At 35.0% G+C, this 19,230-nt stretch overlaps 1 protein-coding gene across 1 annotated transcript in view; it reads left to right on the forward strand.

The window, feature by feature from the left end:
• TMEM170B (transmembrane protein 170B) overlaps positions 1-16,250 on the forward strand; it is a 33,785-nt gene extending 17,535 nt beyond the window's left edge. Inside the window, exons 2-3 of the mRNA XM_012440347.3 lie at positions 4,646-4,816; positions 13,394-16,250. Coding sequence (XP_012295770.1) covers positions 4,646-4,816; positions 13,394-13,524 — 302 coding nt within the window. The 3' untranslated portion in view covers positions 13,525-16,250. The remainder of the gene's footprint in view (positions 1-4,645; positions 4,817-13,393) is intronic.
• The last annotated feature ends 2,980 nt before the right edge of the window (positions 16,251-19,230 follow it).

Below are 19,230 nucleotides of genomic sequence, written 5' to 3' on the forward strand. Positions count from 1 at the left end.
CAGTCTCTGGCCTATGACCCAGTCTTCCCATGGAGCACCAAGTAGAGACCTGTGGAAAAGCATTTGTAAGCGAGTGTGCATTTGTGTCTGTCGCTTGTGTCACTTACTCAAAGCTGACATGTTAACCCATGCTTGGTCTTTAACAATCTGTAAACATTTTAGCTGATTTCTTCTTACCCACTTGTATGTTGCCCACCGCCTGCTCCTGTGCTTTACCAGGTAACACATGTCCCCCACTTCTTGCTTTGCATCCTCACCTCACTAATGGGCTAAGGAAAAGTTAGAGTTTTATAACTTAACTTTTTCTCATTGGATGGGAGTGACATTTTTTGCAACTTTTTATATTGAAATTTAAATAGAACAACTGAACTGTTTTAGTAATCATAGATTTTAAATTCAGCAAAATCATGCATTTAGGAAAAAATTGAAGACATTAACAAACCTGAAATTAATGCATGCTGGGCTTAATACCTAGGTGATGGGTTGTTAGGTGTAACAAACCACCTTGGCACGTGTTTACCTATGTAACAAACATGCACATCCTGCACGTGTACCCCAGAACTTAAAAAAATAATAATAAAATGAAGAAGAAATTTAGAGATTTTTAGAACATGATCCATAATGTAATTGTGCAGGTAATCTTTACATTTTTATACTTGATATTTTCCTACTTTTAGTTTCTTTACTGCTTGCTTCTCACCAGTGTTTGAAGGGTATGGTAGATGGACTAAATGTACTTTTTATACTCCCAAGCCTAATGGCATTATCATTTATCCAGATGTTCACACCAGAAATCTGGGAAGCCAGACACCATATCTGCCTCACCTCTATCATCGAGGCCATCAGCAAGCTCTCCTAAATATTTCTCAGATTATTTTCAGTCCCATGAATTGAAAGTACATAAATCCAGGCCTTAATTTATCTTTTTAAGATTTTTATTTATTTATTTATTATCATTATTTATTTATTTTCAGTAGTGATATGGTCTCACTCCGTTGCCCAGCTGAAGTGCAGTGGCGCAATCATAGCTCACTACAGCCTCAAACTGCTGGGCTCAAGCAACCCTCCTGCCTCAGCCTCCTGAGAAGCTTGGACTATGTATGGGCTTATGCCACCGCACCTGGCTAATCTCTTTGTACTTTTGAAATATTCTTATAGTCTCTTACCTCTGTCCAGTCCCACTTTCCCATATCTACCAGAGTAATCTTTTTAATAGGAGATACGATTCTGTAACTTCTTTATTTAAAGTTTTTATTGGATCCCCATAATCTTCAATTTTCACAAAAATTCTTCATTCTGTAGGGTCTATAAGCCTCCCCTCTCTTCACCAAAAATTACTCTGGTTCCAGCACACCACTGTAACTTACAACCTTATCTTTCCATATATTTTTGGTTTTAGTCAAACTCAGAGTTCTTGTAACTTCACATTCTCTATTATATACAATTTCATGATTTGAACATTGTGTTTTAGAGTAGTGGTTTCTTATTCTTGGGTGTACAGGAGCATAAGAAACGTTTAAATTTGGGAAACTTTAAAAAATTCCAGTGCCCAAGCTATATCCTAAACCAATTAAATCAGAATGTCTGGGGGTGGTATCAAGGCATCATCATTTATTTTAGGCTCTTCCAGGTGACTCCATACAACCAAGTCCCACCTCCCACTCCCCACTCTTGTCGCACCTCCAACGTGATTCTCTAATTTGTTTAAATCTTGTTAATTTTTTAAAAATTCATGTGTGGTGATGACTCTTTTTGGGACCTTTCTTGACAATCCACCCCCTTGCGCAGGACTATGTACCCCATAGCGTCAGCTGCATACTGTATTCTGCAGTAGCTGAGGAATTAGAACATAATGTCATTGAAATATCATTAATTGAACACTCAAAGTGCCAACTCTTGATAATATATGAAAGTACCTTGACTGTAATTTTCAATGGGGGATGGGACAGCCAGGCTTAGCTCAGGAGTCAGCAAATTTTTTGTAAATACAGTAAATATTCTACTTTTAGCAATAGTATTTTATTTTACTTAAATAGAAAATGTAGTAAATGTTAATATTTTTGGCTTCATGGGCCATATATTCTCTGTCACAACTACTCAGCAATGCCGCCGTAGCTTGAAAGTTATCATAGACTATTATGAATGAGTGTGTCTGTTCTAATAAAACTGTGAACACCGAAATTTGTGTTTCCTATGATTTTTATATGTCATGAATTATTGTTCTTTATATATTTTTTTCTTTTTCTTTTCTTTTTTTGAGACAGGGTTTCACTCTATCACCCAGGCTGGGTAGTATGATCATGGCTCACTGCTGCAGCCTTGACCTCCCAGGCTCAAGTGATTCTCCCATCTCAGCCTCCTAAGTAGTGAGGGATCACAGGAATACAGCACTATGCTTGGCTAATGTTTTAATATTTTGTATTTTTTTATTTTAAAAAATCATTTCAAAATCTAAAAACCATTCTCACAGATTCTACAGAGACAGGCTAGATGTGGCTCATGGGCTATATTTTGCTAGCCCCAATCTATATTGTACTTTTTCAAATTATAAGTGTATCATCTCTCTGATGTCTAATAAGTCCCCTATGTGGGACATGCCCCCAAATTCAGAAGTCACTGCTGTTAGAAAATAGGAGCAAGTTCTACACCTTAGATTTGCTGGTATAACAAAAAGCTTGAACTAAATAATTTGGACACAGATTATTTAAATATATAATATGGATCATTTCTATAAAGTAGAAAATGGTATTTTCAGCTTGATTTCTAGAATGTTGAGTATACAGTAAGTTTTCAGGGTTGACTTGCTAATGACTTTAGTAGAGAGATTGGATTCCCTATGTTTTTGAGGATTAAAAAAATGATTAGTCTAATGAAATAGGTTTTGTTGGATTTTTAAATAAATAGCTCTTATATAACTTTATCCTAGTGATTTCTGTCTCTACTGCATACCCGGTATGTAGCAACTCTCATGAGCAGCTCAAGTTGAGAACCATTGATCTAGTAAAGCATCTTCTCCTTTGACAAAGAATAGAATGAGAGCCAGGCATAGTTGTACATGCCTATAGTACTAGCTACTCAGGGGACTGAAGCAGGAGAATCATTTGAGCCCAGGAGTTTGAGTCCAGCCTGGGCAACATAGCAAGACTGCTATCTCTTTAAAAAAAAAAAAAGAAAGAAAAGAAAAATGAATTTCTAAAAATAGTATATTTGCAGTAAAAATTTGCATAAGATATTTCAGACTGGTTGTTTAAAACAGTAAAGAATGTATAAAATAGGATCATTTATCTTTTATCTCTAAAAGATAGCCATTGTTAGGTCTTCTTCCATTTGTTTATATGTATTCTGTACAGATATGAACAGGTACTGTTTTTAAACAAATAGGATTATATAGTATGTACCGTTTTTTGACTTGTTTTTACTCAGTTAATATTTTTTAGTCATCTAGAGAAATTCATGTCTCATAAATTGTTGAGGATTAAAAACAAAAGCACAGAAGATAATTTTTTAGTGACTTGGTAACCAGAGCTGATGAGAATTACAGATTGGAAGCAGAGCTATTTCTAGTATTGTTTGGAGGCTGGAACAGATCATAACTCTCCTGCCTTTTACCCCTCCAAAAAGTAACACACTGCAACAATCCAGTCAAAATTAGTTTAAAGTGAGGATTATTGTCAGTCTTGAGGGGGAAAGTTACAAAAGGAATTTCTGAGATATGTTCTGGAAGAAGGGATATTCCCTTCCAGAGAATTATGGTGATTATAGACATGAGATGCTTCCAAGTTTCTGTTGTTTTGTGTATTACATTTTAAAAATGTTTGTTTTGTATATTTTTCAGCACTAGCAAAGTCTCTCTCTCGCTTCCTCCCTTCATTGTTGCCCAATTGCTAGAAGCTTGGATGAGGTGGGGTTTGGGTGGAGAAGGAAAACTGTGAGCCTCTGTGTGTTCACTTTAGCATAGACAGTTTAGGAAAAGGCTGTGGTAGCCCACTCCTGTCTTTTTACTAGGTGTTCTTCCCAGGGACCTGGGCATCTGCTTTTGCTCTAGTCCTTAGGATCCTGCAGTTCTCTTCACCTGAACTAATCCAGTAGGTTTCATGTATTTGCCGATCGTGTTGGGACCTTAGACAGTTTTTAAAAATCTGACTGATTTTTTAGTATACCAAGTTCAGGGCCACAAGGAGAAATTTTAAAAAGTAAAAGGTAAAAATCATTCACTGGTTTCTGGAATGATCTGAATTAGGAGGTAGTTTTAAAAAAGTCTTAACACTGCTATTTAGGGCAGAAAATAAAAGATTCTATCTCAGACAGTAACTAACTTTTATAATTTATTCTAAGAAGTTTACAAATGTATCAGGGGTTTAATATAAAATTGATGGATGATAGCTATGTAATAGAGACATTTAGAAGAAATTGAGTATAGTGTTAACCTTTTGAAGCCATGGGAGGAATTATTTCCCTATCAGGCATCAGTGATGATGGTAAACCTTATAATATATTCAGTGCTCATTGTGTCAGACACTGTGTGAGGCATTTTTCTATGTATTTTGTCATTTAACCTCCCAAACCATAGATGCTCACTATTTGCTAAACTTAATTTTCTAAGTTGTGTGTCAACAGGTGGTTAACACTTTGCTTTTCCTTTCAGAGATGTGGTACTGGATCTTCCTCTGGGCTCTCTTCTCTTCTCTGTTCGTCCATGGTGCTGCAGGAGTGTTGATGTTTGTGATGCTGCAGAGGCATAGGCAGGGAAGAGTCATCTCCGTCATTGCAGTCAGCATTGGATTTCTGGCTTCCGTAACTGGAGCGATGATAACCAGTAAGTTGATTTTGTTTTGTTTAAGGATGTAAGTTTGTATGCACTTGCCATTTTGGTAGCTGTATTCTTATTATATATGTAACATTAGTGAGATCTTTTATGTAGAATATTTTTCAACACTTAACACATACATAGAAGGTAAAAATGACCTGATTTATTCATTGAACAGATAGTTGTAATTCTGCTGTGTGAAGAGTCCTTTTACAAGGTTTTGTGGGAAATAGAAAAATTTGTAAAAATTGGCAAGAGGCCAATTCAATGGGAAAATTCACAGTGATTTTAGTTGCTGCTTTAAAGTTGCTCACTCTCTAGGAAAAAGGAAAGGCATAAAAATATGACAGTGATAATTATCATTAAAAAAAGCAAGAGTATAGCCCTGAGGTCCTTAATGTCATCTGCCTGTGACCACAAAATTAAATTGCACTTCTTCTTATAAGTGCATTATCATGTCCTACTAGAAATGAGCTGTACTAGTGTGTCCTCTAGTGCTTTGCAGGTTTCCTGCTGTGCTGCCTCATGAGCATTTTCAGACAGGTTTTCAGGTTCATTCCCTCTGGCCTTCTCTGCCTAACACTGTACTTAGGCCCCAACTCCAGCCTTGACTTCAAAGAATTAGTTACGGTTATATTATCAGCAGAAGGTATCCAAGTTACCAGCAGCAAATCCATGCAGGTCTGCAGCAGCCTCAGTTCTTGCCTCCTCAGAAGAAAGAATTCAACTGAGGGGTATAAGACAGAAAAAGAGACCAAGGCAAGTTGCAGAGCAGGAGTGGAATTAAAAGCTTTAAGGAAAGAAAGTACACTTGGAAGAGACCCAAGTGGGCACTTTTGAGGTCAACTGCCCCATTTAACCTTGGTCCTAGGACTTGCTGGCCCACTTCCAGTGTCTTGCACCCCTTTTTCCTCATTCTTCCTTTAGGGTGAGCCGCCAGTATGCATGGTGCCCTCCTTACACTTGGGAGGCGAGTATGCACAGTGTGTTTAAGAAGTTGTATGCATGCTCACCTGAGGCTTTCTTCTCTTTTCCAGTGGAATGCCCCCGAAGATTGTACTCCATCATTTTGTCTCTTAATGAGCATGCTCGAGCCCACTTGGCCATTTCCTGAGATTTTATTGGAAGCTACTGGTTACCAATTTCAAGTGTTTTTATTTATTGGGAGATTGCCTCTCTCTGGTGCCTGTGATCATTTCAGTGTGACAACTGCTGGCCTATCACCTGATGGTCACCTGACATTCCTGCTGGGTAGACAGAGCCCTCTCCTGCCCCACTCCTGACTACCTACCTACTCTAACAATTTCTGCAGCTGCTGGTTGAGCAGAGCTTAGTTGTGCACTCTGTTGAGACTAGAGTGTGCCACATTTGTTTGCTTGCTTAGTGTGGTTGTGCCAGTGCTGCTACTGATTTTTCGACTGCCAATGCAGAGAAATGTCTGTTGCCCTTTGCATCTGGCCTATTCCCTTATGTCAGGGGCAACTCACTGCTACCACTGGGTCTGTTTTGGGACTCATTGGACAGTTTCTTCTTCCTTTCTAGTTGATTCTTGCCTCAGAGATAGGAAGGCAGCCTTATCTTTATAATACAAATGATTCCCTTCTTCACCCTTTCCAGAGTGATTGGCATCATTTGTCTTGAGAGGAAACCCCTGCTCCCATGTCCCTGGGTATGTCCTATGGCACTAATAAAACAATCATAAAATACTTGTAGGAAATGGGGAGGAGTCTGGTTTCTTTATCCTTCAATTGCTTTTTTTTCCCCTGTGTTATCCTGTGTTGTTTTTATAGTTGCTTTTGTTGTTTCTGCATTCAACCTCTAACTTTATCATATGGTACCTCATATGCTTTGTCATAGACAGGGTTTTAAATAGGTACTCAGGTTTAGTTAAAGCACATGGTCTGCATAATAGGAGTAGTAGCAGATTCAGCAGAAAAGTAGAACTGAGCCAGATTCTAGAGGGTCTTGAAAAGCTATCTGGGAAGTTTGGGCTTTTTATTCTGCAGGCCATGAAAAACAAATGGATATTTTTGAATGCAGTTGGCGAGGGACAAAGCAGTTCAGTGGGAAATTCTGTTTTCTAGTTGAATATAGAATTAATGTAAAGAAACAAGAGAAACCCCTGAAAGAGCAGGGACCTGGTCTGTCTTCATCACTGCGTGATCCCCCAGAATAAAATAGTACCTAGAACATAATTGATACTCAAAACATACAGGTGTGATGGATGGAAGGAGAGAGAGAGAGAGAGGAAGAGAGGGAGGAAAGTAAAGAAAGAAGAGAGGGTAGGGAGAGAGAATAAAGGAGAAGGAAGAGGAATTAAGAGGCATTAACTGTAATCTAACTTTAGGCCAGGTTCTGAACTTGAGTAATGGCCGTAGGTCGGGAAGGAAGGAGTTAATGTAAGAACTATACAAAGGACAAAAATCTAAATTAGTTATTTAGTGTGTTGGCATACAAAGAGATATGAAAGGGGCTGCTAGTAGTTTCTGACATGGCCACTGTTGTAATTGTGGAATCATGAACAGAGGAGGAAGGAAGAAGAAACAGCTTGTTTGGAAGTTTAAGTGGTGTGTGTGTGTGTGTGTGTGTGTGTGTGTGTGTGTGTATACATATATATATACACATATATACACACACACATATAAGTATTTATTGGCATACATTATTGCAGAACTTTAAAGAGAGCATGAGAAATGGAATTCTTCCATTTATCTCTGATATGTGTGTATATATAACTCATCTTCAATTCAGTCAAGAATAAAATAAACCAGTGATTTTAGAAACTGCCATGTTAAATTTTTCAATCTTTAAAAATATAAGTCTGACACAATTTCAAGTAAACATTTGTGTCCATATTAGCAATAAAACATTTAATATTTTTCTGGCTAATTATCTGACCTGCAAACACGTAAATTAGGAAAACTAGCCAATGTGAATAGTTATATTTATTTTCTTAATATGAGTTGTGAATGCTAGTGCACTCATAGCTGTATATTCAGTTCAGTTATTGATTGCCAAATATCTATATTCAGTAAGATGCTGCCTGAATATAGTTACATATTCATTATATTTTGCTATTTCATGTATTTTATTTTGAAAGTAGAGTGATTTTTCATTTAATATTGTTAGTTAATACCAGAATTGGGAGAAACTGGTTTCTATATAATGTTTAATTTTAGCCAGTCTAAAGGTGTAAAGTAAGTTCTCATTGTTGGTTTAATTTGCATTTCTGTGATTATTAATGAGTTTGAGCATCTCTTCCTGTGTTTATTATGTATATTGGAGAGAGAAGATGAATAGACTGCTGGCAAACTAAGAAAAAAGGGTTAAGGTGGAAGAGTAAAATACAGAGCATAATAGAAGAAATAACTAAATCTCAATAATATAGAGAATTATAAAAATAAAATAGTTTTATGAACAGCTATATCTAAATATAAAATGTCAAAATTGGCATAAGGGGAAATAGAAAATATGAGCAGGAAAATAATTTTTATTTCCAATTGCAGTATTAAAGATCCTTCTTCCAAAAAACTCCAGGCCCAAAAACATTTACAGGAGAGTTCTACCAAACTTTCAAGAACACCTAGTTTATATTTGATTCAAGTTACTGCAGAAAAAGAAAGAGTAAAAGCTGTGCACAGTTTATTTGCAGAGGTCATTGTGATCTTGTTGCTGAACAGGATGAGGACTACACTAGAACCTTAGGAATGTTATTCTTGGAATGCAGAGATAATTATCAGAAATGAGTGCAGCTGCATTTCAATAAAACATTATTGATGGACACTAAAATTTGAATTTCATATAATTTTCATGTATCATGAAATGTTATTCTCTAGATTTTAAAAAATCACTTAAAAATGTGAAATCTATTCTTAGCCTGCATGCTGTACAAAATAGGTGGGTGGGCCATATTTGTGGATTGTAGTTTACCAGCCTTGATCTAACTGTGCAAACTGATAAGAACACATTGTTAAAACTAATTCTTCCCTTAACCTTGTTCAATTTTTTTTCTTTTTCTACCCATAGCTCTTTGTGTCTCTTCACCCTTAACCTTTATCGTATGTTTACTTTCTTTTTTTTTTTTTTTTCTTTTTCCTTTTTAGAGATAGGGTCTGGCTCTGCTGCCCAGGCTGGAGTGCAGTGGCACACTCATACCTCATTGCACCTTTGAACTTCTGAGCTCCAGTGATCCTCCCAACTCAGCCCTTTGAGTAGCTAGGACTACAGGCTATTACTTGCTTTCTGTCAGAAAATATGCAGGGCTTTTTATTGCTATGCCCATCTGCAGACATTTAATGTGTATCAATGTCTTCTGTCTGCTGATGACTCCTGTTCCCTTTCGTCCTTGTAGTTTTATATCTTTTACTCACCTTCAGATCATCTCAGCAGTATTGCTTTCTTCACTTCATTTGGGATCTTTCCTTCTTTCTAATTGATTATGTTTGCTACTGTTCACGGTGGCAGATCTACATGTGTTCTTTATTTCAAGCACCCTATCCCACTTCTCTGCATGCCTGCGTATATTAGCCTCAAAATCACTAAGAAAATAAAGATCTTAATGTACTTTTTCAACTAGCTGTTGTTCAGCAAGATACCCTAAGGAGAGTGAAAACTAAAGAACAAACTGGGGTAAAATATTTGTTAAAACAATGTATCACTTTATATAATTGTAAAAAGATTTATATCTAGACTGTATATTTTTTAAAAACTCTATGACTCAAGTAATAAAAAGACAACCCAGTAGAAAAATGGATAAAAGACCTTAAGCATTTCATAGAAGTAGAAACCCTATTGGCTAATAATATGTGAAGAGAAACTCAATCACATTAATTGCCAAGGATTTGCAAATTAATCAGATAGATAATATCTCTTAGTAGATTGGCAAAAAAATTTTTTAAAAACCCACAAAAATGGATATTACCTGCCTCTGAGGATATGGAGTAACTGAAATATACATTGGTACAACTAATTTGGAAAAATAATTTGGCACTATCTAGTCAAGTTGAAAAGGCCTATACAATAGGGCCAAACAATTCTGCTTTTACCCAGGGATCATGGAGAAACTCTTGACTGTATGTGTGTGCTGGGGGTTGCGGGCAAGAACGTTCACAGGAGCAGTGTTTGCGATTGTAAAGCACTGAAAACAAAGAAATGTTGTTGGCCATAGAGTGGATAAACAAGTTGTGGTATATTCATACTTGGAATTCCGTATGGCAGTGAAAATGAATAAGTTATAGCTGCATACAGAAAAATATAGTTATTTCCTACTATATTCCATAATATATTTATGATCTGCTATTTTAAATTAAGAATTTATTGAACTTGTTCATTGTATACCAATATTGTTGTTTGAAACATAGGATTGAAAGATAACCTGGCATTTAAAATGAAATATCTTTCATATCCTGACATTTAAGATGAAAGTTTCTTGGAATTTTAGGGACATTTTAGGCAAGTTAGTTATAGAAATTAAGTTACGTTTTAAAAATTTTATTATGTGAGTACTGTATGATTATATTCATTATGTAAAACTGAAAACATTATAAATAAAGCAAAGTCCCTTTTGACCAACACTCTCAACTAGTGCTCTTCTCAAAAGTAATCCCTATTTTCAGTTTGGCATGTATCCACCAGATTTTTGTTAATGCATTTACATTCACTCATACATACATAGATACATACATGCATGCAGACACATACACATTTATATGTATGTATGTACTAGTAAAGAATATGTATTGTTTTATGTTTTATTTTCTTTGTTACATAAATCATATACCTAAGTTATTTTTATTTTAGTTCATATAGATCTGTATTTTCCTTTTGAAATTGTATGGGTTCATGATATGGACCTCATATAGTTTATCTCCATCTGATGGTGGACATATGTTTTGTTTTTGTTTGATTACAGAATTGCTGTATTGATTACTATATGCGTGCTTATGCATGCATATGTGTGTGTTTATATTCTAAATACTAATCATCAGTTTGTTTTATACATAGCAAATGTTTTTCTAGTCTTTCCTTGATGTGAAACCTTTATGGGTTTTACTCTTCTTTTGTGGTCTTAAGAAGATCTCTTTTCCTAGGATCATAAACATAATTCTCTTACATTTTAAAGTTTAGATTTGTACTTTTATTTTTAACATTTAGTTATTTAATCCATCTGAAATTTATTTTGGGGGATGGTATGAAGTAGGGACCTGAATTTATTTTTTTGAAATGGTTACCAGTTGTTCTACTATTTATTGGATGGTGAATCACTGATTGGAATTATCTTTACAACTTACTACTGCAATGATTACTAGCCAATATTTGTTGAGTACATACTAGGATCATCCACTATTTTAAGCACTTGACAAGTATCATCTCTTAATCTTCATGCCCACCCATTTTATAGTTGAGTAAGCAAGGCATGGGAGGCTAAGTGATTGCCCAGTGTAACACAGTTGCTAAGTGGTAGAGCTTGGATTTTAATCCAGGAGTCTAGCTCCAGAACCCAGGCTCTTCACCTTATGTAAGCATGGAAAGTTTGAATTGACACATTTGTTTGCCATTTTGCCGGCAGCCTGAGCTAGTAATTGCTTCGATTTTCCCCTTCTTGGATCATGATGGAAAACTTAGTATCAGAGGGATGGAGGCCAAATTGTGGTTTTTAAAATTGAAGATAGTCATATAAATCTAGGGTGAATCCAAAGAAAAATAGAGTATTACTCAGGCTTATTTTAACATAATTTCTGATAATAAAGGTAAAGATACTTAATATTTTTAAAGAATGTCATCCAATTCTAAAATTTGGATATGTGACCAATTATACAAGTTATTTTATTATTTGATTAAGTAAATGTTGATGCTACTAGGAGTTTCGAGATGCTTATCAGCTACTTTATTATTTTTGGAATTCTTTGTTCTCATTTTCACTTAGTATAAATATGAAGCAATAGAATGATTTTGGGAATTACAGCCACACTAACCCGGATTGAAATCCCAGCTCTTGTACTTGCTGTATTTCCTGGGGCTACTGAACCTCTCTGAACCTCTGTTTTTTTCATCTTTAAATTAGATATTAATACTGAGGGGGTGGTATGATATTTAAATATGATAATATTTGTAAAGTTGCTAGCAAGATACATAGTATATGGTAAGTACACTAATTTCCTTTTATTTTAAATCATGTATATGAAAATTCTTGGGTTAGGTTAATAGTTTGCTTTTCCTGTTTACATCTCTTATAGAGCAATACAATTATGTTTATTTGGAAGATTTCGAGAGAAGTATAAAGAATTAATCTTTAGCTAATTTTTTTCTAAGTTGACAAGTAAAAATTATCCTAATTTTCATGACTAGGTTTCAGTCTTAATTGTAATTGTCAATTCAGTGTCTTCAGATAACTTCTCTTCTATGTTCTTTTATGTAACCATTTTAGGATATGTAGACAGTTTTTCTAGGAAAATAGTTTTCAGACTGGCCAGGCACAGTGGCTTATGCCTTTATTCCCAGCACTTTGAGAGGCTGAGGCAGGCGGCTCATGAGGTCAAGAGTTTGAGACCAGCCTGACCAACATGGTGAAACCCCATCTCTACTAACAATACAGACTTTAGCCGGGCATGGTGGCGCACACCCGTAAACCCAACTACTCAGGAGGCTGAGGCGGGAGAATTGCTTGAACCTGGGAGGCAGAGGTTGCAGTGAGCCGAGATCACGCCACCTCGCTCTCAGCCTGGGCAACAGAGTGAGACTCCATTTCAAAAAAAAAAAAAAAGTTTTCAGGCCATCTCAATCTGTGAGACATCACATTATAATGTAAATGTTACCTCCTTTATGGTTCCTAAATGTACTTTTAAAGTTAGCCACTTAGATACCACATCATTAGGGTTGTTCTGTGAAGATCAGATGTTGAATCAGATGGGTACTGAGGTTCCTGATATGCTGAGATTCTCCTGTTCTTGGAAGTGTACATTACCTAAAGAACCTCCCTAGAATAGATGTCAAGTTCATTTTCCATTCTTATTAGATGTCAAGATACTGGTCTCCAAATAACTTAGAGTTGGATGCTTTATTTAAAAAGCAATGAACTATTTTATATGGTAGATTGTGAGATGGATTAGTCAGGTGTTATAGTTTACATGACATTTAAGAATTCATTTTATTCAAAAAAGATAGCTTTAATATTAAAATAGTTATTAATAATTTAGAAATTACATTATTTTTCTGCATTATCATTTATAATTATCAGTATATTATGTTTACAAAAATGCTACAGAGGTCTAGCTAATTGAATGCCCAGATGAGAGGTTGCAATAAGGAATTATTCATTTTTTATGAACACGTTTACTATCAAGTATGCAGCATATACCATAAATACGTATCTTTTGGTTGACTAGAAAAGTCTGTTTTTCAAATAAGTGGCTAAATGTATTATGGTAAATTGTGACTTTCACCAATCACAGGGAAACTTTTTCATAGAAAGTGGATAAAATGAGAATGATGACTTAATGTTGTTTTGAGGAAATGAAAAGAGCTCTTAAGGTGCAGCCATGCAGTGTGTTATAAAGTGAGTGAATGTGTCCCTTCATTTCTCCTTAGGTGCAGCAGTAGCGGGCATTTACAGAGTAGCTGGGAAGAACATGGCCCCTTTGGAAGCGCTGGTATGGGGCGTTGGACAGACTGTATTGACATTAATCATCTCCTTTTCAAGGATCCTCGCTACACTTTGAGGTTTCTGTGAGAATGTCTTACTTCATATAAGGAAACAGATGTACAGATTCCCTGAAAACGGCATTGTTAAAAGTGGAAATGAAGTTGTGCAAGAATGTGGACTGAGCAGGTCAAAGCATAAGGAAGGCCTTGAGCTGTGTGGAAAGATTGCCCTCTGGTGTTCAAGTGATTGCACTACCGCACTGCACCTTATGTGCCTCTGTCCCAGGCAAGGTGCATTAAGACACTATGTAAAGTTACAAGAAAAAGCACCTTGTTTAGCTGCCTATCAGGTTAACATTGGTGTTGAAATCATCGTTTTTAACAGTGTTGTGTTAAGTTACAGGGATGTTTCGAGGTATTGATATACGTGCCAAACTTTTTTCTTTTTGTTAACATTGATCATGTGACAATTTGCAAGTGTAGATGTAGCTAAGTGCTGTGAACATATTTGACATGAATTCAGGTAATGTACTAAGATTTTTGTTCTGTAACACTAAATCCCGTATGAGTGCTAAATACCGAATTGTTTAATATGAGAGAAATTAATTGGTTTTTAATGTTGCACATTTCTGGGATTTAGGGCTTCAATATGTTTAGGTATTACTTAATTGATGTGGAAGATGTGTCTTCTTAATGGAAGACTAGCTCAAATGTTTTAAGAACTCAGAGTGGCTCCATAGGGTGCATACTTTTCACTAACTTCAATAACAGTTTCCCTCATGCATAAATATTCTATACAAATTCAGAAACTTTAAGGGTCATACACATTGATTGTAGTTTGTGTGTCATAAAAATGTAATTTGAAAATTTTCTTAAAAATTTTGTAAGAAAAAAAGTCTGAAATGCATGTTGCATTCTTTGACCCTTCTAAAGAAAGTTTTTGCCTTGTATCTCATGGACGAAACATCTTTATAACTAGTATCTCGGTGGGATTATATTACATGTTGCATATATCTTGATTTTTGACAAAACGTAAACAGTCTTTCATTCTGGAGTATTAACTGTTTTTAGAGAGTGGCCTAAATTAGGCTCTGGAAATAAAGACCTCATTTGTAGATAAGTAACAAGTATGTTATATAGAAAGAGTAATAACTGTTCTTTGGATATGTGGTAACGTCATAATTTTGCTAAGTAAAAATTGGGGAATATAGTAGGTAATTTTAAAGTTTGGCAGTTAGTCTCAGCATATCAATGCAGTATTGAACGTGTATTTGAGTAATTTATTTCAGTTGTTCAGTTCTTGATTTATATTATGATTTAAGTTTAAGTTTACTGGAAGAATCAGTGAGGGCATATATTAAAGTGGAAATGTCCTTTATATAAAACATTTTAAGAGGTTTTGGCAATACGTAATTGCAAGAGTATAGGAAGTAGGGTTGAACTGGTCTTCCAATGAGATTTTTTTGGCACCAGATACAGTTATAATGTGCTAACTCAAAGTAGGAGCCATTGCAGAGAATATGAAGTTAAGGATAATTAAAAAAAATCTGGTAGCCTTGCTGTTTAATCCAATTTGCTATAAAAGTAGGCTTCTCTAATATCCCATTCAAATTTAAGAACTTTGTTACCTGCATCACTTTTTCTCTACCCAGAAGCAGAATATATCCACAACTTATCAATGAGAAGTTGGGAAAGCAGTACTTTTACCAGTTTACCATTATGAATGGCAAAGCAGTATGTATTTGACAGTAAATCATCAATTGATAGTCTCTAGAATTTTTTAAAATTATCTTTTGCAGTTGCATTGCAATTGCAAATTTGGGGGATTTACTATCACTGTGGCTTGGAAATTTGTTTTTAAAAAAAACAAGCAACTATGCATGGATCTTTGAAGTAAATCTTAAAATGGATTCTTTTTATTATGTACAAGCCTGAAATTGTTTTCACGTGTTCTTTATATTCCTGATGTTTTTACAAATTAAATTTAGGCATAACTTTTCCAAGTCAATCTGATTTTTCCTTTTCTGCTAGACCTGATTGTGTTCTTCCTTTACTTTGGCTACTCTGTCAATAATTTAAAGCATTCATGTTCTTCCAGAGGAATTACCAATAGCATGTGGAAATTGTTTCAGATCTATAGAATGAATACTTATTTTAACATATAGTTATTTTATGATTTAAGAAAGTTATGGTAAAGTAATATGGAGCATGATTCATAATCCAAAATTAACCAGAAAATAACTTGGATACATTAAATGTACTAATGTGTGGACCAAAGAGTTAACTCTTGTTTTTACTCTAGAATGAAAGTATAATTGAATGGTGAATAATTAGTTTGTATGTAGAGTGCCCTGCAGTTATCTCATCATCAAGTTGCTTTACGTTATGAATTGTGCGTGTGTACTTTTAATTTTAGTGGTTATTTTTGGTTTCTTTGCTGTTTTCAGTTACTTCCATTGGGATTTTGTGCAGCGTCACTCTTTTGATGTTTTGAGATGCAGTTGAATAGTGTGAATTTATGAATTGTCTTAATAGCTGTTTATATGCTGAGATTTTTTAAAAGTAGCTTTCCTATAGACACAAGAAATGTTTAATGATATATATATACACACACACATATGTATATCATTATATACGTATATAGAGTGCTGCTATATATGAATACAGTTTACTTGGAAAGCTTTTTTTCAATGAACACTTTCATGTTCTAGTGGAAAATTTGTTCAGTGTAATGATCTTTTAAATAGGTTTGAGGATGTTTGAGAATTTTGAATTTTGGGAAAATTGTCTTCACTTAATAGAGCTGGAATTGGGACATGACAAAAGCCCTTATTGATGTATTTGGGTTATACTTTGTTAAAATTTATATGTGATTTAGCAGTAAATTTTCTTTGTGACAAATACAAGAAGGGAGGGAGGATCCTTTATAGTGGACACTCCTTTATTTTAAAATGTTTAATAAAATATTGCTAATAGTGAAATTAGTTCCCCAAAGAAGGAACTCATATATGCCCAAACTAATTATTATTTATCACACTGATTAAAAATACCCACAGATCACAGCTAGTCAGGGGGCCTCAAATAAACTACAAATAACGCTTAAAACTTTAAAAGAAGAGGAACAGGTAGTCTTTTCCATGGGACAGTTCCAAGGTAATACCCTATCTTGCCTAGGATAAGCAAAGTCCTAAATGATGGCTATATTCAGGGCTTGTAGCTGAATTATTATTCTTTTAGATCTTAATGTTTACCAAACAGTGTTACAGTTTGTTACCCAATATACTTTTTTTAGTATTTGTAGCATACATTTCCACTGCTCAAAAAAGTATAAGGGTTTTGTTTGTACTTTAAATGAGAGAAATAAAGAAATGAGTTGGCTTGTATATCTTGTATTTGTGATATAAGGAACGGGGTGTTGTGGAAAAGGTCTTCAAAGAACCTCTAATGAAGAAAGTGGGGCTGCCATATCGTGTACCCAACTGCCACTCACACACCAAGTAATTCCATTTTGTAAACACTTTTTGTGGATCCGCCGTGTAAAGCGCTGTACCAAGTATTTTCTCTAGTAAGAACAAGAATTACCAAGATGGGATTCTTGATCTTGAGTCCACCAAGAGCTAGCAAGATGATTTTAAATCCTAAAAAGTTTGGGACATCATTTTGCTTCCTGATTTTAGTTGGGAGTTAGCCTGTTTTATCCCTCCAGATTCTCAGTTTCCTGGTTCATCCACTAAATAGAATTTCCATAACTGAGATATCATGGTTGTGACCTAGTGAAGAGAATACTAGACTCCAAGCCAGCAACACAGGTTGAATTAAGACTCTGTCACTTGTCAACTTTTTGACCTTGAGCAAATCATTTAACCTCTCTGAGCCTCAATTCATACTCTGTAAAATGTGACTAATACCTCATGTAGTTATTGTGAGGATTATGTGAGATTGTTTATGAATGTATTTGACAGTATGTATTTGACAGTAAATGATCAAAGGATAATCTCTAGAATTTTTTTAAATTACATTTTGCAATTGCATTAACAATTGAATATATTGTTTTGCAAAATTCAGTTTTCTTTTATTTCTATATTTTCCTTATATATATTTTAGGAAAGAAACTAAAAACATTTTCTTATAATCTTGCTTCATCTCCTCTTCACCTTTTCTTTTAAAATCAGCAGATCTTTAAGATCCTTTTGTGAATTTGTGCTGGTAGAAATGGCCAGTGCAAGTGGGACTAAATTAATTCTGTTGACCGCTGGTTAAAATAGAAAAAGGGTAGAGAGGTAGTCAGCCTTTACTCCTTTACCTAATCCCACTTACTTCCCTTGGATTCATTCTGCCATTTTGATTCATTGACTTTCTGCTATTTGCAAATTATTCTTCTTGAAAAGTAAGAGTTATATATAGCCCCTCTGCCTTCTATATGTCTGTTTCTTCTACCAGCCCTGGGCATTTGGCTCTACAGTGTAGTACCAATTCTTTAGAAAAATGGAAGGACATTCAGTGTCTACCAAGTCCTTTCTTCCACGGGCCAAGGGTGCTTAAGCCCTAGATGTTATTTTGTTTATTTTTTTTAACTTTACCATTATTTTAAATTTATGTCCATCATATAGTTCAAGGAGTAACAAGATGCCTGGAGCAATTTCTGAAATCTTCTCAAACCACTTCACTCTTGACACTACAGATTTTTCTCTCAGTCTCAATCAGAATCTCTGCAGTCATTATTTGTTTTCAAGATGTAAGGAACGAGGAAAATTACTGAAGAAATTCTAGCAGATTGAGATTGCAGATAAATTTGGTAACACTTGTTGGGTAACTGGGTAAATTACTATTTCTTTTAATAATTGAGGTGAAACTCTGAATGGTTAAAATGGACCAATAATCAAATGGTTTTATAATCTTTCTTAGCTTTCCTGTCCTTGTTATAACATCTTGGAAGAAGACTCTTCAGGATAAAAAGGACATTATTTGATTAAAAATTATAATACTTGGAGAGGTAACACACAAAAACAACATATTTGACGAAGCGCCCTACATCTTGTGAACACAGTTTCAACCCTTTTGTTAGGACTATAAACTACACTGGATGAGTATATATACTGCATGTTTACACATGCTGTGTTTCTTTACATGTGAGGCTTCACTGACCACTGTGTGTTCTGAAATTGTATTACGATTTTCATGTGTGTGGTAACAGCTTTGCTCTTCTCACTAAGGAGTGCTGTTCTGTGTAGGTGGTACAGTGTTGTTAAGAAGGTTGCTGAATTAGTTATCTAAAAAGGTATCCGTGAATTGGGGGGAAATAATGCTTAATATCTGAAGTATTTTTAGTCATTGTGGAGATATATCAGATAATACTTTACTAAATTAGTAGAAACACATTTCTGAGTGAACTGAACTATGAACTATAATCATCTCTTACCCTGAGTTTAGGGAAGTTGTTTTCACATTCTTTACGTTTATTCCACATGTGTTGAACTGACATAATAACTCTTCCCTGATTTTGAGAACAGATTTAGCAGTTTTCTAAAAATCTTCCTCCTCTTTCCATATAGGTGTCGTATGTTATAGTTTAAACATATGTATAGTTTGTTGGTAGAATCCAAGGAGCTGGTATAGGAAAGAATATTCTTAACACCTACAGTTATGCAGCTCTAATCTTTGAAAAGTAAATGGTTTAGGCAAGTCAGAAGAGCATGAACCTCGTACATACGTTTTTAAGATTAGGTAGTGCACCACATGTATCTACTTTTGGTAGTAATATGACTTTCCCCTTTTTGGGAATG

Source organism: Aotus nancymaae, unplaced genomic scaffold, assembly GCF_030222135.1.
Source record: "Aotus nancymaae isolate 86718 unplaced genomic scaffold, 86718_ANA_hifiasm-v0.15.2.pri h1tg000051l, whole genome shotgun sequence".
NCBI classification, from domain to species: domain Eukaryota; kingdom Metazoa; phylum Chordata; class Mammalia; order Primates; family Aotidae; genus Aotus; species Aotus nancymaae.